Here is a 19,752-nt window from a genome sequence, read left to right on the forward strand (position 1 = left end):
TTATGCTGTAGTTCCATAGTAGAAATTTGCCTTTGAACAGCATCTCTTCAAATTATTGGAGCACTGTCTCTTTTTCTGTCTATTTTCACTGTCTATTTTCAGGCAAATTTATTTCGCTTCTTGTGGGTAAAGTGAAGTGAGTATTGCTTAAGCAATGGTTTTATTTTAGGGCTGGCACAACATTCTGGCTAAATGTAACCTTAACTATTGGATTTTATAGGTTCAAGGCCTTTCGTTGTCTGCTTGCAAATACTTTTATTAAAGGTGCTCTGTAATAATAGTTGCTTTTTGAAAGCTGTAGCCAATCTTGTGCTGGGAAACGCTGACTCCCCCTGTGTCAATGCCCGGCCTTGCATAAAATACCAATTCAGCACCAACTATTTAGTGCCTCCAAGTAACAAATATAGCTTAAGAGAACGGCTGACAATTGAAGTCATGTCATACTGGCAGTGATGCTGCTTTGCTCTATTTGTGCTTTAGTAGATTGTATCTGTTTAGGTAGATGACACAAAATAAACTGAAAATAGAAACACGCCTTTGCTATTAGCGTGGCGATGAGCAGCCGTAGCCCAGCTGAGGTGCTGCTGCTGGTCTCATTTGTTTCTCTGGTTGGTTATAGGCTGTCTAAACAGTCCCTGCTGGGCTGGCAGTCCTTGTGCTTGGTCTAGGTACAAGGAAATTGGGGCTCTGTTTTTTGAGAACTCCTCCCAATTTGTCAGGCCCTTCACTATGTTTCAGGAAACACATTTAAAATCCTACCTTTAGCTTGGCAGGGAGCCCTCAACTGCTGTCCTAATAGGAAAGATGACTGCAGAAAGTCTTTTGTGCATCACCAGGGGTTCCTTCCATGTCCTCTATCAACAGCGTTTATTTTACTGGTGCAAAAACCTGATTACCTTCTACCTTGTCCTGCTGCTCCTATAAAGTAAGTACATCAGTAATGCAGAGACCTCTGCTCCGTTCTGGTGGTTCATCATTAATGAATCTACCCACATTTTGACTCGCCAAATGTTTTGCTGGTGCTGCCAGCTTCCACCATCCTTACAGAGTTTCAGGCAGGCCTTCAGCTTCTCTTTGGTTTGCTTCCCTTCAGTAAGACACGAATAGAAACTACTATTCTACTATATGCAACAGTGCTTCCTGAAATTTTATGGTATGTAACATAATGTACCAGGATTAATGTTTTTTAGTGGCTGAATTGCCTAACATGCTCCAAATTATTCTGTTGAGCATGCACTATCCATGTCAGATGAGATATTTGCTGGCTCTTCTTGGACCACGTCTTCTTGTGGCTGTTGTTCTGAGCTCTTCTGGTGACCCCAGCTTGGTGCTGAGCTTTTAACCGTCCTGACTTTGGAAACAGGACTGACTGCAAAATGATATTCCCTGGAGATTTGTGCTGGTGGATGCCCCGCTCGGGCAGATGTCCCCGTGCGTCTCCGCCTGTGGCACCCTTGGGCTCCAGGTGGCACTAGCAGCCTGCGGCTGCGTCCAGGATTAGCGACGGCGGCGAATGCAGCGCCTGAAACTGCCTCCCATTGAGGCCAGAATCCAAATGCTAGTCATGGAAATGTTAAAAATTAGTTGGCAAAGCACCCGGCCTGTCACACTTGAAGACCTGTAAGCAGAATGAATGCAGTGACTGGAACAAGGCAAAGGTAAGTCTGCTGGTTTTTCATGAAGTTCCTTATGAAATGTCTGTGTAAGTAAAGAATATATGAAGAAATAAAGAATATGAGATTAATTTGAGCCTGATTTTTCCCTCATGTTGTGACAACTAGCTGTTGGAACTGTGTAATGCAAGGGAAAATAGAGAGGTAGTACCTTGTCCCCAAGAAGTAAGATTAAGTCTTGGGGTGTGCTGACTAAGGGTTTTTGAAGACTCTGAGCAACAGTGGGAAGGAAACTGAAACTTCTCCTGTCATGCTCAGGAAACTTAAGCCCCATTGCCCATATCCCACTTGTTTTTATTTCAGTATGGAACACTGAAAGAATTTGAATGGGCTCTGTTCATGCGCGGCGTGGGGTTCCTAATTCCCTGCCTGGTTTTAGTTTTATGGCTCTCGTGGACGCTGGCTCAAGCGCAGCAGTTTTGCTGCAGCTTTCAAACCGCTCCCCAACGCGATGGAGACCGATTCCTGCTGTAGCACCGAGCTGCACTTCCCGGCCTTTTAACTAGCCCTCTTGTAAAATGGTAGGAAATTGGAAACTCTTTTCCTGTAAACATTCTCCTAGTGTGAAGTTCCTAGTGTGTTCTTCTTTTTGAACCAAGTTTTAGCTTTAACTCATAATCATTGCTTCAAACCAGAAGGCTTTTTTAAGCAGACTGCTTGATAGAACCATGCTGATTTGTCAGCTGCATATTACTTTTCCAAGAAGAAAGCTTTCTGAAAGTCATTTGAGTTCTTAAGTCTAATATGACATCAGATTTTCTTTGCAAGGCTTATTGTGATTGCCTTTGAACAGAGGAGGACAGTGAATTCTTTTTCTGACACCTTTGGGGGAGTTTCAACCACAGATCTGCTTCATTCTTTCAGAATTCAATCCTTTTGTGTTTTGTTTTCCAATAACTTCCTCTAACAGAGGACATGGTGGTGCTGATTTGTACTGGGAGGTGCAGCTGGGTTTTCTTCCAGACTTTTGGCCACATCAGAATAGTCAAAACTAGAAAAGTAAATAGCATTATGAAGTTATGGCATAGGGCTGCCTATTGCAGTGTGCACATATAATGATATTGCATCTAGTACGGACCGAGTTGCAGAAATATGTTCATCTTGGCTGTGTGTGTCTGCTTTCTGAATTAGAATAAGCTGACGCAGTTGCTCATCAGTGCAAATTCATCATACTTTGTGGCTTGGAGAAACCTGCTACTTCTATGAGGCTGGTAAAAATGAGCAATGTAGTAAAAATAACCAGAAGATGAAGATATCCTGTGATTTAGTCTGTCCTGTCTCGTTCCCAGGGGCTCAGAGTTCAGCAGGGTCCCTCAGTGATTTCTTTGGATTTCAGAAAATGTTTTTAAGCTATTCCCGATGTGATGGAGCTGCAATGCTGCAGGGTGACGCAGGGTGTCTTTGCCAGTGGCTGTGCTCTGAACTCCACCTGGATCGTTAGGGCAAACCTTCACCACGTGGTTATTGGCTTGGTGATAGTGGTCCTTCTTGCTTCCAAAAACTTGTCCCAGAGCTTAATATATGCCTCTAATAATAGTGAGTTATGACACTGATTTTTAGTGAAATTTGGCAGGTTATTCAAAATCCATGATCTAGTGCAGATCAGCTAGCACAGATTTCTGACTAGAAGTTTCTGTGCTTTTGGTAAGGTGTTGAGTTATTATCATCCTGCCTGTAATTTAACAATGCTTTGAATATTGGGCTATGGAAGAGAAACCTTAAGGTCCCTGGTAGTTTTGTAGGGTCTGTGGACAGAGTATCAGCTAGATAGCACGCTGCTTGGCAGGTGTTATATTCAAATATTCACTTACACTTATGGCTTGCAAGTAATACCTCTTAAGAAGAGCAAAGAAGCAGCTTGTCCACGGTGAGCCTTGGCATGATATAGATGCAGACCAAATAAAACTACATGTTTGTTTATATACATATATATTTTTTTCACCATTTGTGAGAGAGCTTTGCCAGGGTTGTAACGTGTTGCAGCTGCTGGAAGAGATTTGTTGTTCGTAGGAATCCGAGATGCAGAATCAGAACTGAGGAGCCTCTCAGATTGGTTCTCTGATGTGTTTGCCCCTACATTTGGTCTCAGTCCTCCATGTGTCTGGTGTAACCCTTGGTAGTTTCTTCTTTAAGCCTGAGTTGCTTTGCTGCCTGTGTTACTAGCCAGCAGTAAGAAAATGCTGGAAGACATAGACTTCATGGGCATGGAGGGACTTTGACTAAAGAGGTGTGTGAGGAGCACCAGGATGGGTGCAAAGCTTTATCTGGTGTCGCTGCTTCTGGTTCAGGTTCTGACAGGCACGGCAAGGCCAGGGTCCCCGGCGTAGCTCCCTGCATGAGCAGCCGAGGCAGAGGAGGCAGCTGGGCCGCTCACTGGGCTGGGTTTTAACCAGCTCTCTGGCCACGTGCTGCTGCCAGAAGTCGCAGCTCCGGTTCCCGGCAGAAACAGCAAGTGAGATGATTAAGGCCCTTCTCGTTTCTAAAGCTGGCTGAAGTCAGTGAGTCCCTGTTTGGGTGTTGAACGTGTACATTTTTCTTGGCCTTTATAGGAAGCTGTGGGTGCTCACGTGGTGGAAGCTGCTCCAACTGTAGGAGCAAACGCTGCAGCTTTGGGCTCTGCAGTTTGGCGCCTTGCTCAGTTCAGCTGGCTCCTTTCTTCCCTTAAATGGCTCAGTAGCGGAGTTAGGCAAGCGGGTTCTATTTTCAATGTAATTTTAAGCTAACACCCATTTTAAAGCAGCCATATGGGAAATGCAGAAGTGTGGGCAGGGCTCTGCTGCTGGACAACAGCAAGCAGTTTGGTCTGAAGAACTGCATCCGAGGCAGGAGGAAGGGGCCCTCCGGAGTGCCGTGCACACAGGGCTTCCACTAGCACAGGGAGGTCCCATTTGAAGCTAGGCCTTGCTGGACAAGTTTGTCTGCAAGAAATGCAAAGCAAATAGGCAGGACAGATCTCAGGTAGGTTGAGGAGAGATGGTGTAGCCACGTACAGGGATGTGGAGTCCTTGGTTGCACCTCTGACGGGTGTCCGAGTTGGAATTCCCGATGGGGTTTTCCAGGTCCCATCCAGTCCTTTCGATGAAGTGTCTCCAGTGTCGTGTGTGGCTTTGGAGAACACCAGCTCCACATTTTAAGCACTGGTTGTGTTTTTACTAATGCTGCTCTGTTCCTCCTCCTCCTCCAGAGGAAAGGCCTGGATGCTCTGCTGGGTGAAATACCAAGGCTTTCTGGCTTGCAGCAGTTCTTTCTTCCTTACTAGTTTTTGTTTAGCCCTAAGCATGTATGGGGGGTTTTAAAGGCTGTGCATTTTGAGAAGGATGAAATATCTCTTCCTATGGAGCTGGAGGGAGGAAGGGCTTGGAACGGCCCAACCTTGAATTTGCTGAAGCTTCATTTAGCCGGGCAGTCAGTCCAGTTGCCATCTGAAGGGAGGTTTCCCACGGCTTTTTGCTGCCAGGCACCCTGTCGTGCTGCCTCCAACTCCCGTGCAGCCTCCTGGACAGGAACCGACCAGACTGAAATGAAACCTGTCCAGCCACCCCCGGTAACAGCAGAACCAGCACGAGGGGACGGGAGCAGAGACAGCCGGGGGGACCGAGCAGCCCGGTTGGATTCAAGTGCTGGAGATGCCGCGTGACTTCTTGCTAACCGTGTGCATCTTGACACGTTTAACTGGAGCAGCTGTTGTGGCACCTGCTGTGCGGCCGCTTCCCGCTGCCTCGGTGCCCTTGGAGTGACAGGGCTGTCTGCTGGGGCGCTGCCGGGCAGGGAATTGTGCCCCTTTGGTGGGGACAGGGCATGGCAGCTCCTCCTGCTGACCATCAGGGTGGTGCAGGTTGGGGGAAGGAGACTTGCTGCGTAAACTGTCCCTTAGAAGTGTGGACATCAGCCTGAAGGCGCTTGCTGAAGTGATTTGGGGACATGTAGGGCACTGGTATGTAAATTCTGCCGTGTGCTGCCTGAATGATGCCTTGAGGCTTCTCAAATCCCTCTTAATGCTGATTTTGAGGTGACTTCCTTTAATCTTTCATATATGGTTCTCTTAAGCAGATTTTTCAAAGAGGAAAATAACCTAACTCATGCAGTTTAGGTAATAATAGGACTTAGTGCTTAGCAAACATTGTGGAATTAATCCTCTTGGACCAATAAATTTAAATGAAGTTGTGTTAGTCCTGGCTGCAGAGTGGGGAGAGCTTCCTCGTGGGCGTGGAGGAGCGGAGCCCTCGCGGGTCGCTGCGGCTGTGCACGAGCTGCACCACGAAACGGGGATGTGCAGTGAGCCCTGCGCCTTGGCGCTCGTCCTCCACCAACGCAGCTGCACAGGGCATCACATCCCAGGCGGGGAGCTGCTGAGGAGCCTTCTGGGTCCCAGGGAACAGTTTGCTCCAGGATGATGGTGTGAGGCCCAGGAGATGCTCCCATCCCAGTCCTGCTTGGGGGATTGAGCTGCTTGCTCATGTGGCCATGGTGTGACTGTCACGCTCTGCTCCTGCACTGGCTTTGAGCACAGACCCCATCTGCACACGTGTGGGCTGGGGCCATCCCTTGGGGTTGCAGCCAGCCCTGGAATTCAGTGCCCTTGTCCTACATGGCGTTACTGTGCCATCCTGTGACAAGGACACGTTACATGGCCAACCCCTGTAGAGTCAAACAAGACCGAGCAGCATAAACAGATCATCTGGGAAGGGAAACCACTTCCACTTGGCAGAGCCCCTCGGGTGGCAGCGGCCTGTGCTCCAGAATTAAGTGCAGAGAGTTGGGCATTAACGTCCCAGTGGCAGTTGAGTTCATGCCCGCGTTTGTATCGAGCAGGGAAGACCAGCATTGGGATGGCAATGCTCATAGATGCATTCTGTGACCCTATTTCTGCAGGTTAAAAGGCAACAGTTAACTTACCTCTTCCTTTTCAGGTTACAAACTGATCGGTAGCCACTCCGGGGTGAAGCTCTGCCGATGGACAAAGGTATTTTTTATTATTATTTTTTTTAATCTATACCCTTTTCTCTTATCTAGAGACTTAGATGTTAGAGTTTCCAGGTAAAAACTATTACATGCAAGAAAATATACTTTGCCTTCCATGCTGTAGTTTTACATTCCAGTCTCATAAAATCCTCATTCCAAGAGTGAGAATATGATTGTGGCAAATAATTGGGAGCATCATTTTCTGGGTGTGTGTTTTGTCCTGTTTCCTGTTATCCCACTCGCTGTGAAACTCTGTCCTGGCCCCAGAAATAGATGGTGTGAGAAGAGCTCTGAAGAGCAAAGTGGGAAGCCAAGGGCACCTGTGCGAGCTCTTGAGAAACAAAGATAACGTACTCCTGTCAGTGCATCCAGACAGACACACAGGGACATTTAAACACTTTTTTTATTATTTTCCTGTGACTAATATAGCTGGTTTGCAACAGTCAGTGCTCCTCCGTGGGTTTTTGGCATTTGTCAAAGAAGATTTAGAGATAAGGTAGCTGTCACTTTGCCAGTGCTTGAAACTCTTAAAAATGCTCTTTGTAGGAGTGTGTCTGTATATGTGTGTGTATATACACAAGCACAGGTGTATACACATGTAGGTGTGTATATATGGGTGTTTATATGCACAGATGCACACATGATGTGTGTCTGTTTGGATAGCTTGGAGGATGGCTATGGACATGCATGCTCATCTGGCTCCTCCTGTGGACTGTGTAAACCAGCAGCTTTCAAGTAGCTTGTCTGCTGACTTGAAGCTTCAGCTATTTCAATACGTTTCTTGTTTGAACTGCTTTTTGCACGTCCCTGATCACCGATTTCAAGTTGCAGACCCCTGCTCTGCACCTCAGGGGCCTGTAATGCAACGTGTTTGTAGAGGAGCATTTATTTAACACGCTAAATTGTTCAGTACTAGCAGGGCAGGATGCTCTGAATCTGCATCTCTGTAACGTGCCAGCCTCTAAATTCTTGTGCTATGCCAGTGATCAGCATCTTTAGCTTCAGGGTTAACTTTGGCTTCAGAAAATGCTCCTTAAATGGCAAGTACCAGGCTGGGTGGCAGCAGCCAGTGTTTTTTTACCGAAATGCCTGGAATCGATGTACTGCCTCATCGTGAGACTTGCACTTTTGAACAATTTTAAGAGCCTCCTGTTGGACTCTCATGAATATTTGCAAATCTTCCTGATCCTTCTGGTACTTCTGCTGTTTCCTTTTGCAGATATTTCTCGCTCCTATTGTTTTTGAAGTCTGAGAAGGCCACGAGTTATTTAAAGAAAAACTTGTCAAACTGTCAATGCCGTGAATGCAAAGGCAAACTGGAAAACCCGTTTGTATTAAAGAACCAGAATGTATTGCAGCACTGTAAAGTCATTTCACAAAACAAATAGGAGCTCTGTGTGCTTAGCTGGGCCAGCCCTATTTTTAGCACAAGCAGGAGTTGAACATAAAGTGCTCTAATAAATTGAGCTGGAATCAGCCACAGACGGTGGCTTTGACTCAGGTTCGTGCCAGTGTGTGAGCGTCTTCGGACGACTTGTTCCCCGTCGCAGCAGTGGAGAGCAGGAGTCGTGCAAAGTGAAGTTACATGGTGATATCTCGAGTTAAAACTGCTCTGTTTTGTCATATTCTTGAAATATATATATAAAAAATATCTGTAAATACTAGAAAAAGAATGCAGATTGGCAGGCTTTAGGAAATTCAACATGTACTTGGCTTTCCTTGAATTTATGCATCTCCTAAATTTTGCATCATTTGAGGGATGGGTCAAATAAACCTCATTTTTCACTTTGTTGAATCTTCCCACTATATAATAACGCTGCACCAATCTTAGGGATTACCTGCATACTCCTGCTCCAGGGCTCAGTGCAGAGTGCCTGGGGGCACCAGGACTCTTCAGGTAGAGGAAGAAAGATTAAAAGTTACTCTGTTCTATTTCCCATTTCCTCTGGAGAGTGGTAAGGGTTCTTTCCCCGTTATTATTATTAAACTGAGCTAATGAAAGGCAGTCTCTGCTCCAAGCAGCTTGCATGCTAAATAGAAGAGAAATTCCAGTGGGAAGGCTGCTGCAGTTCTGCTCAGGAAAGGGAGAAGTCCTACTGAAGCCAATGGCTGGTGTGAATGAGAGTTTATAAGGTCAGGATATTTATTTAATTTAGCATTAGAAGAAAGTCTGCTAGACAAATGAAAAGAATTGAGTGTTAAGTAATGCAGCCTTTAAATTGATCTTTGTTATTCTCTTTACTGGACTTTTTACACTGATGTTTCTTGCAGCTTGAGTGGCTTCATCTGCTTTTTGTTGGCTGATGCAGTTAAAAGTTTCAGTAAAACGTTGTTATACATACACAATCTTATAGAAGAAGTACGAATGGTGAAGTTAAAGTTTCTTCTAAGGTGGCTGTAAATTTGACATCAAAAGTCCTTCTGTAAGGACATACAATCAGGCTGTATGCTGATCTGCTTACTGTGATATCCAACTTTTTATATTTATATATATAAAATATGAATATATGTGTTTAAAAAATGTTCTTAAAGTGGCTGCACCCATCAGTGTCCTCACCTGCTATGCACCATTGACTGGGCTGCGATATCTGTCCTAGGTGATGGTGAACGCAGAGGTTCAAACCAAACATTGCAGTTGTGCCCAGGAAGCAGGTGGCCACACGGCAGTGGCTGCAACAAGCCCTGGACACCAGCCCTGACCGTGTCTGGAGAAATGTCTGCAGGGGTTGTGGCTGATGCTCTTCTTCTGGGTCTGCCAGTCGCTATTCCAGCACGCTGGCTGCATTTGGGACCTTTCACAAGCGGCTCTGACCTTTCCATGGGTGCTTTGCTGCTCGGGTTAGTCCCCGGTGCAATCCTCCCCTGAAGTTGGTTACTCTGGAGTCAGCTTTTGCTGCTGCTTTTTTTTTATTCTTCTCACTCCATTTAGTTACAGTGTATTAACTGCCTTGGTGTTTGTGTCTGTCTTTGCTGTTAGTCGATGCTCCGAGGGCGAGGAGGCTGCTACAAACACACCTTCTACGGCATTGAGAGCCACCGCTGCATGGAGGCCACGCCGAGCCTGGCGTGCGCCAACAAATGCGTGTTCTGCTGGAGGTAAATCCTGCTCCTTTCCTTTGGGAGAAACCACCTGGCTGCGTAATGTAAGAGGCATGTTTAGCTCCTGGGAAAGAGGAGGAACCTGGTACTGAGAGCACCATGCACTGAGGGAAGGAAGGGAGCACCGAGTGACCCCAGGTGGCTGCTGGTGGCCGTGACGCTGATCCTGGCCCTGCACCAGTGCCTGGGCTGGGCTTGGTGTTACTCTGCCCGATGCTTCCTCCCTCACGGAGGACAGTGCGACTCGTGCAGCCCTTCTGCTCGGCAAAGGGAGATGTCGCAGGGGAGCTGTGCTCTGCCAACACGCCTCCCTCTCCCATGGGCTGGTGCTTTGTGCAAAGTGCTAAAGACCTTAAATCATTCTCTATTTTAAACTCAAATCCCTTTTCTTCTTTAAATTGCTTCTCCCCCCTCATCTTCAATTTAGTGGTGTTGAAAGTGGGCAAAAAGTGGTGACTTGGTAACTGCTGTCTTTCTGAAAGGGTAGCTAATAGATGATTTTCCATTTTAGTCAGTAAAATGAGCTCTTTCTCAGAGGAATTGCTTTGTTGTTAATTCTTTGAAGGAAATGAGCTTTGGATCTGCACATAAAGCTGCTCCAGCTCCTCTTACTCACCCGAGTGCCTGTGTTTGAGGGAAGCTTCCCTAGGCCGGGGGGCGCGGGGTGGCTCTAGGGAGAGCGGTAGGAGCAGTGACGTGACAGCGTTCCGAGCGGGAGGACACAGAGGTTATCCTGGGAGCTCTTTTGTCTTTGCCTTGTTAACTAATTCAGACCACGGGGGCTGCGTTTCCTTTGGTATTTATGTCTGCCCCAGGGGACTGGCTGCCAATAACCCTCATATTTCATCTCAAAGCCTGGCTGTCCAGCACTTCAATATTTTCATGCAAAAACACCCAAATTGCTCTCGTAATGCTTCCTTTCCTTCATTAAACAGTCTTCAAGTTTTAATAACGGAAATATTTCAAGGAAGTATTTGGTGACAGCAGCACTGCAAAAGTACCTCTATAATTTTGAATGCACTTTGAAGCTATCTTGCATGTTAGTGTTAAGTGTAAGCATTAGACGCTGGTCATCCTATTAAATATCCCTTTGGGAACCTGTTCCGGAATGTTAATTGGTGCTCTTGCTAGGCTTTCATGCAGCGTGGCTTGAAAGGATGCAGCAAATAGCATATTTAACATGCAAGTTTTCCCACTGCTCTTCAGAGCATGTAATAATTTGTTGACCGGGATGAAAAATGTACTGCAGGTTTCTTGTGTTTTCGTGCATCAGCCAGCAATGGTGCAATTAATCCTGCAGCGGGAACGGCGCTGCTAGGAGTATGGCCATGTGTGGTGGTGTCCCTCTGTCTGGACCAGGACACAATAACACCACCAGAACGAAGTGTTTTGTTCCTAGGACTCCACTGCAGGCGATTTAATACTGTCCCCTTCAGAATGACTCGACTCCAATACTTCTTCTTTGCAGCAGCAGCCTGTGTCTTGAGCAGGGGGCTGAATCGGAGAAAGCAAATGAGGGTGTGTTTGGAAGTGCAATAATCAGGATAAATTGCCACATGTGGCACCTCCTGTGACTCTGACTTGTAATTTACAGCTGTCAGTTTTCACTTTTGCTGTGTTTCTAGAATTCTTAATACTAACAATAACTAATGCTAGAAAAGTTACTTGATTAATGCTAAACCGGTACGCAAGGAAGTGGCTGTCCAGAGACCCGTGGTGACAAACGCGCTGGTTCGTTGCCTTCCGTGGACGTCGTCAGACGCCTTCACACAGGCTGCAGCTGTCTGGTCTCAGACCCTGCTGAGCTCCACTCTAGGCCCAGTTGGAGGCTCATCCCGAGGCTCATTTTTTGTCGGCCTTAAGCTTGCCATAAGCCAGAAGTGCTGCTGAAGGCCGCTCTCCCTCCAGCTTTGGCTGCTGCTTCAGACCACGTTTGTCCTTCTCGGGGCTGCCACGAGCCCTTGCGTGCCTGGGAGATGCCCGTCGGGAAGGGGTGCATCGGGGTGCAACGCAGCTGCATTTCCCACTGCATTCCTGGATCGAGGATCACCGCACGCTGCTGGCACAGGCTGTCCACCTTTTTGCCCAGATTTGGCTCCCATTGGCACGTACAGAGGTGCTGGTGCCTGTTGACGCCCATCCTGCACGGACACGTCGCTGCTCCTGCCCCAGCTGGCCTTGGCCAGCACCTCCTCCCTGTTCACAATGCTTGCAGATATTATGGTTGTGGTGGTGCCTATGCTGCCACTGTGCCATCCAAGTGGCAACCTGTGCTGTGCTTGTGTTTGCTGGGAGTGAGATTTCTCGTTTAGAAATAGCAGCAGTTGTGCAGGAAATGAGGCCTTCCCTTCCGAGGGAGCCTCTCTGCTGTCTCTATCCCTCCAGCTCTTGTGGAGGCTTCGGTGTTTTCATGGGACTTCCTGACTTCTGGCCTGGCACTTTGTTGTCTGGAGTGCCGAGGTGACAGAGCATGAGTATATTGGCAGCTCTGTCTCTTGGAAGCTCTTCAAAATCCCCAAGGGACCCCAGAAAGAAACAAAGAAGGGGTCGTCCCTGATGTACTCGCCCTCGCGGGTGGCTGCTATCTCGCTAGTCCATGGGAATAGCCGCTCTTAGTGGAGGAGTCTCCCGTATCCACCTTCTCCAGCTGCCTGTTTGTCAGCACAAGTCTCAGCTACGTGGGATCCAGGGATGGATCCAGGAATCCCTCTCTCGAGCCCCTCAGTGCCCGTTCTCAGTCGTGTGACTAAATGTGGGATTGCCGACGCGCTGGCTGAGCAGTGTGAGCAGCGGAGCCGTCGTGAGCGGGCGCCAGCCCTGCTGCTGGAGACGGTGAGGGGTGGCCTGGATCCACCACCCGCGTTTCTCATGCAGGCTTAAAGCACTGCAGGCCCCCGCTTAGCCCTGCGCGCTGAACTGCAGACAAAGCTGCTGTGGTAATTTTTAAAATTTGATTTATTTCAGATTTTTGACATCTCTAGAGTGTGCCAGTGCTTCCAACCACACAACTGCACTGCAGCTCTCAGCATCCCTGAGGAAAAGGCCAAGAAACCTGTTTTTTTTTTTTTCTCTTTCATTTTGTCAAGAAGTGCTGCAGTTCAGCCCTTTTTTCCCTGAGAACTGGATGCCCTTGTTGGCTGGTCATGAGTGACATTATTTGGCCCCAAACCAGGAGTCATGGGTGGAAGCACTACCAAAACATGCTCAAAAATTATTATTTTTAAAACAAATTAAAGATGTAGTTTCTCTCTTTTCATTCTGGACCTACCTCCTTGGCCCTAGAAGGAGTCCTAGCCAGTGACTGCTGTTAATTTTGTATTAACGCAGGTTCATGCTGTGGTAGCTTCTCTGTAGGGCAGAGAGGGATCAGATTTATTTTTAATTTTATTTTTAGGGGGGCTTGGATTAGTATCACAGCATCAAAACGTGAAGTGTGGCAATAAGAACAAGGGGAGAGGAGAAGAGACTGTAATTACTGCACCATTCCTAACTCATAGTTCACTCTACAAAAACAGGCTGTCACTACCCACCCTTGTTTGCAATTGCTCTCACTGGGTTTGTAGTGTCTCGTTAGCTTAATTGTCTAAAGGGAAATGTGCAAGTGGCCCCGTGTTAATCAATGGGAGCAGTGTGGGGCTGAGCTTTTGGACGGTGCCGCTGGGGCAGCCCCGCACCAGGCAAAGCTGATTGGATTGCGGCCTCTGGCCGAGCAGCCAGAACCCAATCAATTATTGTGGAGAGATGAGACGGCTAAATAAAATTTAAATTAATAGGTTTTATTATTTTTGCATCCTGAGGAGGAGGCAAACCAGACAGAATAAAATATCCCATGAAGGAAACTGCTTCGTATTTCTTCTTTTGCAACTTCAGGGTGTTTAAATGAGTGCTTGGAGATTTCAGCTTTAACTTGTACCAGCTGAAAGGCTGTTCAGCTAGTCTGAATGTGTGTGGCCAAAATGCAGTGGTCACAAAGACCCTCAAAATGAAGAGATGAAAAATTTATCTCCCACGATGATTAATATCCCATGGAGGGATGCTAATAAAAAGAAATGGAGAGGAGGCAGGGATGAAACACAGCTTTTAAACAGATTAAAACAAAACTTTCTCCTCATTAAACGAGTTGCCTGCAGAGGCTAATTCTTCAGGGGAATGTGAAATATTATAATATGATAAAAGATGCTGACAGCAGTCTGTATCTGCAAAACGTGCTCGGAAGCTGAGCCCGCCGCCTCGAGAAGGCTCCCTGCATCTCCCAGTCCTCGTCCTTGTTCCCGGAGCAGACGTCACGGTGGTCCCTTGGGTAAGACGGGAGCTGGAGCGTGGGTGACCCCCTCAGCTGGGTGCCTGTTTCCCAGTGCCCTGGGGGTTTCAGTGCTTTGCTAAGACCCAGCAGCACTCGGAGGTTTGCAGTGTTTGCATGGGCTGGACGCGCTTCCCCCGCTGAGTATTCCCACTTGGATGCTGCTTTGCCAAATTCAGGCATTGAAACCAGGCGGGGAGGCTTTGGTCACTGTAGTCAAACCCTGGGGCAGTGTCTGCCCCCTGAGAATTTACTCTGTAAAGTGGGGATTGCTGTCATTGCGGTTTTGGAAAAAGCAAAAACTGTCAGAAAGGGATGAAAAAATCCTATGCCCCAGACTGCCTGGCACTGAAATCCATGCTTTTCATCTCCCAGCCCTGCTGCACCGGGGGGGATGTTCTCACCGCCTTGGATTTCTTCATTTCTGGACTTTCGTAGCTACTGTTCTTGCTTTAGGCACTTAGCACATTGGTAATGGGTATAATCGGATTATTTGCTACCAAATACTCATCTCTGTCTTGACAGTTATTTTGGATGTTTGCAAAGTGGTACCCAGCTCTATTTTTCCCTCTGAAAGTACTGATAACTGCCTGGACTTTGGAAGTTACCTTGTACATCCCGATGCTTTAGCTCTTCTTGAAGAGTAGAAGTTTTAGAGTAGTTTTTAAGACTACATATTTAGTGTGGGGCATGTTTCTGCTGGCAAACTAGTTAAGATTTGTCTGCTGCATGATTTTAATGGAATAAGGACACTGGGTTGATCTGCTGTGTTTTGTTTTATTGGAGCTTTTTGGGGGGGCTTTTCTTTAGCAATTCCTGTAAAAAAGTTATTTAAATTAGTTTTAAAACAGCTGGAATAAAATCTTTTTTTTTCCTCTTGAAAATATGAATATTTTGTCATTTTGAAACAAGGATGTTTTTCTGAACATCTAGATATCCAAATATTTGACTTTGAGCTTATTTTCATTTTTTCTGCTTTTAAATTGTTTACGTTTTCCCCAGTGCTTATAAATAATTCCATGCCTTCTGAAAAGCTTCATAATGAGCAAATTTGAGAGGAAGAGGAAAAAAAAAAAAAAGCTATTATTTCGCTTGCACCATAATCTAACAAAAGATTGCTCAGAGCAACACCAAGAAATAACTGGCTGTTATTGAACAGGAAGTTTCTATAGAAACATTGACTGCGTTCCACTTTCTCAGACAGCAGCCTGGATAGGGCTTTTTTTTTTTTTTTTTTAATTGCTATGAGAACTTTTTTGCTTTTAAACTTTGTGCGTGAACATGTTCTGCTTGTAGAAAACACGTCTGGAAGGAATTGGAGTCTTAATTTACCTCTGGCTACAAGGCAGTGAGTCATTCCTGACAGCTATTTTGTCTAACCTGTTCTTAGAAATACGGAGCGATGATATTTTTACGGCTGCTGGATGTAGGTGCTGCGATGCTGCCTTCTTGCCCTTCCTCCATGTCCAAGTATCTGCCCTGGCTGTAACGTGAAGAGTGTTGGACTCTTCTCCATGTGTGAAGTAGCATCTTGGGAGCTGCAGGCAAATATTATCTCTTCCCTCTGGCCTGTCTTTGAGATTTAAATCTCGGTCCTCCCGTGTGCCTCTCGGGCAGTGCTTTCTAGCGCTCTTGCACTGTTGGTGTGAATTTTTGCTGCTGTATAATGTCGACTACTATAGTGATTGCTATAAGCAACGGATTCCTCTTTCTGGAAGTGCTACCTAGCTGTTTGCTTCCCCACGTTGCATTTTGCAGTCAACTGCAAATTTTGAGTAGGTAGCATCATCTTCAGGCTGCCTTCGGAGGGTTACAAGCTATTTTACAGTTTCCTGAGAAACAGGAGACTAAGGACTGATGCACAAATCCTTGTTTTCTCGTGAACTGGGTGTTGCATTTCTATGTGTCTTGTCTTGTTCTCCAAAAGTGCTTAGCTTATGGGACTAGTTGCTCTGATACCCCATCAGCCAGGTTGTACACGCCCTAGGATGAGTTTAATGACATGTGACCGTTTGAAAACACTTAATTTGGGTATGTAAACCTGTTCTCTTCCTAGTTTAGTTTGAGTTCTCCATTGACACTGGGAAGAAGCAAAAGAAAAGGTGAAAACACTTTGTTTTCTTGGCATCATGGGGAGGTGCTAGTCCTTGCTTCCTTGCGCCTTGGACCAGCATTTCCCCACAATCCTATCATTACAGGGAAAGATATTTTTATTAGCCTTTTTGTTTACCCTTTGCTGATTGTATCTTGTTTTGTGCTTTGAGCTTTCCGATTATGACCCTGTGTTCTTATGTTCTCCTTTTTATTCCCAGCTGGAGGACTGCTGAGGTGCTTGAAGAGCTCATGATTCTGCCAGATTGGTTTCTTGTTATACTTTGTGTTGTTTTCTTTATTGCCACAGTTTGCACTTCTGTCTTAATAGGGTTTAAAAACCGTCAGTTTTCCCAGACAACTTTGCTGGAAACTTTCCTCCTCTGGGAGCTCACCTGTCAGCTCCGAGTTCACTGCTTTCTTGAACTCAGTGGTTTTTATTCTGCTCTCTTGCTCCGGTCCCTTCCTGGGAATGATGTGCTCTCTCCTTTCATCATCCCTGCTGCCAGTGTTTCCTCACCTTCATGTTCTCTACCAGCTCTCGGCATCAATCACTGCTCACTAGGGTAAATGACGCTTTGTGTTTGTGTTGCGTTTCCCCTCGCTTTCTTGGAAGACTCGGTATCAAGTTTTGCTTGCAGGAGGGCATGGCTCTCTCGAGAGGATTGTTGCTTTGCTTAGGGCCATGCTGGGGGTCAAGTGCAGAATCAACCTCCTTTTAGGAGTCCTGACCTCAAGCCCATCTTTATTTATGGTTGCTGCACAAATACAGAAATTGCCAGACCTCAAGTGAAGAAAAAAACCCTTCGTCTATAACTAAGCAGATGCAAGGGGGAAATGCCTCCATTTTGTGATGGTGTTGCAATAAATCTTGCCTTTTCCCATCACTGGAATTAGTACTATTGAACGGACGTGTCTGTGGTGATTGGGCAAACGGGTGATTTATTAAACACCGAACAGCCGCTTGGGGAGTTGAAGGCTCTGCTCCAGTGAAGCCCACACTTTCCTCGCCGGTGTCTGAGGGACTGCCGGGGAGGTCTCCATAACGTTGGCAACTCATACTGGGAGATCAGTGCTCTGATGAGGGTGCAGAGAAGGTTCAGTGGGAGCAGGGGAGAGCTGAGAACTACCCCTTTGCCTTGGTGGGATCTCGCACAACTTTCATAGTACCGTAGAGCATCACGGTTGGAAAAGACCTTCAAGATCACCGAGGCCAACCGACAGCTCTTCAAGGCCAGGCCTGGTGAACCGCGTCCCTCAGTGCCTCATCCGCGCGTTTCTTGAGCACAGCCAGGGCCGTTTGCAGGAGCGATCACAGTTTGCCTTTGGAGTGTTAGCGCAGCTTCTCAAATGAGCACGTTTGGGACCTGAAGCTCCCTAATACGATAAGGCTGTGGGACAAGGTGTTCAGTGTGGCACATTACTGTGAGAAGGGCAGCAGTGCTCGACTCCCCACCAGTTTTTGCTTCCAGCGCTTCTCAAGACATGGGCACATAGCGAGGAGGGTGATACAGGGGTCACAGGGAGGGAAAAGTGACAGTTACATTTTGGCTGTGCTAGGGTCTGTGAAACGGTCTCCTAAGCCATGAAATGTTGCTTTTTCTCCCATATTCAAAGAGAATTGCTCTCTGCCAAACAAGCTGCTTTGTAGGCATGACCTGGTGTGTTTATTAAACAGTTAGAATGTGTTAAATTCAAGGGCTGTTACACACTAATAATTAATGGCTGTCCAGAGTACATCAAGAGTCTATTGATTTTCTGCCAGCTTGCCCTATTAAATATACAAGGTACAAGCTATGTAGTTAAACATGTAAGAGTTTTATAAATGCCTTTTTATAGCTAGTATTTAGAAATTTTTTCCATGTTGGCAGCCTAAAAAAGTGGGAACTCCAAAAAAGCAGAGCTGCTTTAGCTAAGAGGTTGTTATCTTTGAGATGGTAGAGCAGTTTGAGAGGAGTATTTGAGTGTTATGCTCTTGGAGTAGACAAACTTTTGGACCAAAAGGCTGCTTTAGGGGATGCCAGGTCCAGAATTCATATATGGATTTAGTGAGAGTCTCAACTTGCATTTGCTAGTCACTGAACCAGCCACTTAATTCTGGAAAAATTGCTTCCCTCTGTCTTTCCTGCTGGAGTTAAATATTGGATGTCACCTTCTGGTGCCACGTAGCTGTGAGACTGAATAAGTCAACTTTCAGGGATGGTGATGAGACCAGTAGATGGACCAGAGATCTGCTGATCAGAAAGCCAGAGTGTTTCTTGATGCTGTATTTTTGTCTGGAGCTGCGATGGTCGACGCTCCTTCTTTCCCCAGGGAGAGGTCCGTACTCTTGCGTTGGTGCTGTCTGCCTTGGAGGCTCTCTAGGTGAGACCATGTCGTGCAGCACTTATGTTACTGGTAGTACTTCATCTGCTGGTCAGAATGCACGGTGTCCAGAGGATTTAAAATGCCCCAAAGTTTTCTTGTGGCAAAGAGGAGGGAATGGGGAGAGTTGGGTATCTTCCAGGCGTGGTGCTGATGGATTTGCATGGATAGGCCTTTTTCAAATGTGAAGGTAGGGACCTTTTCTGCCTAGGTAAGGTTGGCTTTTTAACCTAGTGTGCCCAGTTCTTTGACAACAGCTGTCCCTCAGGTGGAAGGTGAGCTGCTTTTATTCATGTAGGCTGCTTTGGCTTAAAGAAATCAATATGTTTTGTTTGTTTTGTGTTTTGTTGGTTTTTTTTTTCTTACTTTGGAGTTTCTGAGTAGCTCAGTGGCTGGCAGATCTCAAATAATGAGAAGCCTCTGTTGAATACATCTAGAGTGTTCAGTGTAGGTGCACCTCTGGCATATTGCAAACTTCCTGCTCTCTCTCTACATTTGAGGTAGCCTCTGGCTTGTCTGTCCTGTCACAAGAGCATTGCACAAGGTTTGGGTTAGAAACAAAAATCTTTCCAGGGCAGCAGTTGGTACCTTTATACCACCCAAAGGATGGCATTTGTGGTGGGTTATATCAGAAGTGGATTCGTGCTGCAAACTTAAAGTTGTTTTTTTATTTTATTCAACAATGCCAAGGTACCCAGGGCAACAGATGGGTTCTGCCTTATATGTTGCCATCTGCAATAAGTAACTCATTCTCTTTTCCTGCAGGCATCATACAAATCCGGTGGGTACAGAGTGGCGATGGAAAATGGATCAACCTGAATTGATCTTGCGAGAGGCTATTGAGAACCATCAGAATATGATCAAGCAGTTCAAAGGTAACTTGTCCCAACAGTGGCATTAATGGGGGAAAGTAGGAGATGATGAACAGCAGCACCTCCAAGCAAGGGTCCAAACATTTTAATCTTGTGCCGAATGCTAGGACGGAAGCAGGAAGCTTGTAACTAATCTAAGAAAGATGTGCAAATTGGGAACTTTGGTGACACACTGATTACTTGTTTTCTGAGACATTTTGCCTTTTCTCCTGGCTTTAGAACATTGAAAATCTTATGATGCCTTTGAGGGAGTAAAATGGACTTGGTTCTTGGACATCTTTGGAGTTATCATGTCCTTTCCTTGTGAGGATTTAGGCTTCCATAGTATTTGAAGTGTTTGGGGGGTTTTATTAGGTGTTTTTGAGCATTAGATTGCAACTGAAGCACCAGG

The 19,752-nt window shown here is 46.2% G+C and overlaps 1 protein-coding gene across 3 annotated transcripts in view; it reads left to right on the plus strand.

Moving 5' to 3' along the window:
• Nucleotides 1-19,752, plus strand: part of LOC104578103 (S-adenosyl-L-methionine-dependent tRNA 4-demethylwyosine synthase TYW1) — a 96,929-nt gene that overhangs the window by 18,122 nt on the left and 59,055 nt on the right. For all 3 annotated transcript variants that reach the window (XM_088530132.1, XM_088530130.1, XM_088530131.1), the window contains 3 exons: nucleotides 6,584-6,636; nucleotides 9,613-9,731; nucleotides 19,255-19,364. In XM_088530132.1, the coding sequence (XP_088386258.1) occupies nucleotides 6,584-6,636; nucleotides 9,613-9,731; nucleotides 19,255-19,364 (282 nt within the window). The remainder of the gene's footprint in view (nucleotides 1-6,583; nucleotides 6,637-9,612; nucleotides 9,732-19,254; nucleotides 19,365-19,752) is intronic.

The sequence above is a fragment of the Tinamus guttatus genome, unplaced genomic scaffold, assembly GCF_059628265.1.
Source record: "Tinamus guttatus ecotype Peru unplaced genomic scaffold, ASM5962826v1 Tinamus_guttatus_pri_ptg000356l, whole genome shotgun sequence".
Lineage (NCBI taxonomy): Eukaryota > Metazoa > Chordata > Aves > Tinamiformes > Tinamidae > Tinamus > Tinamus guttatus.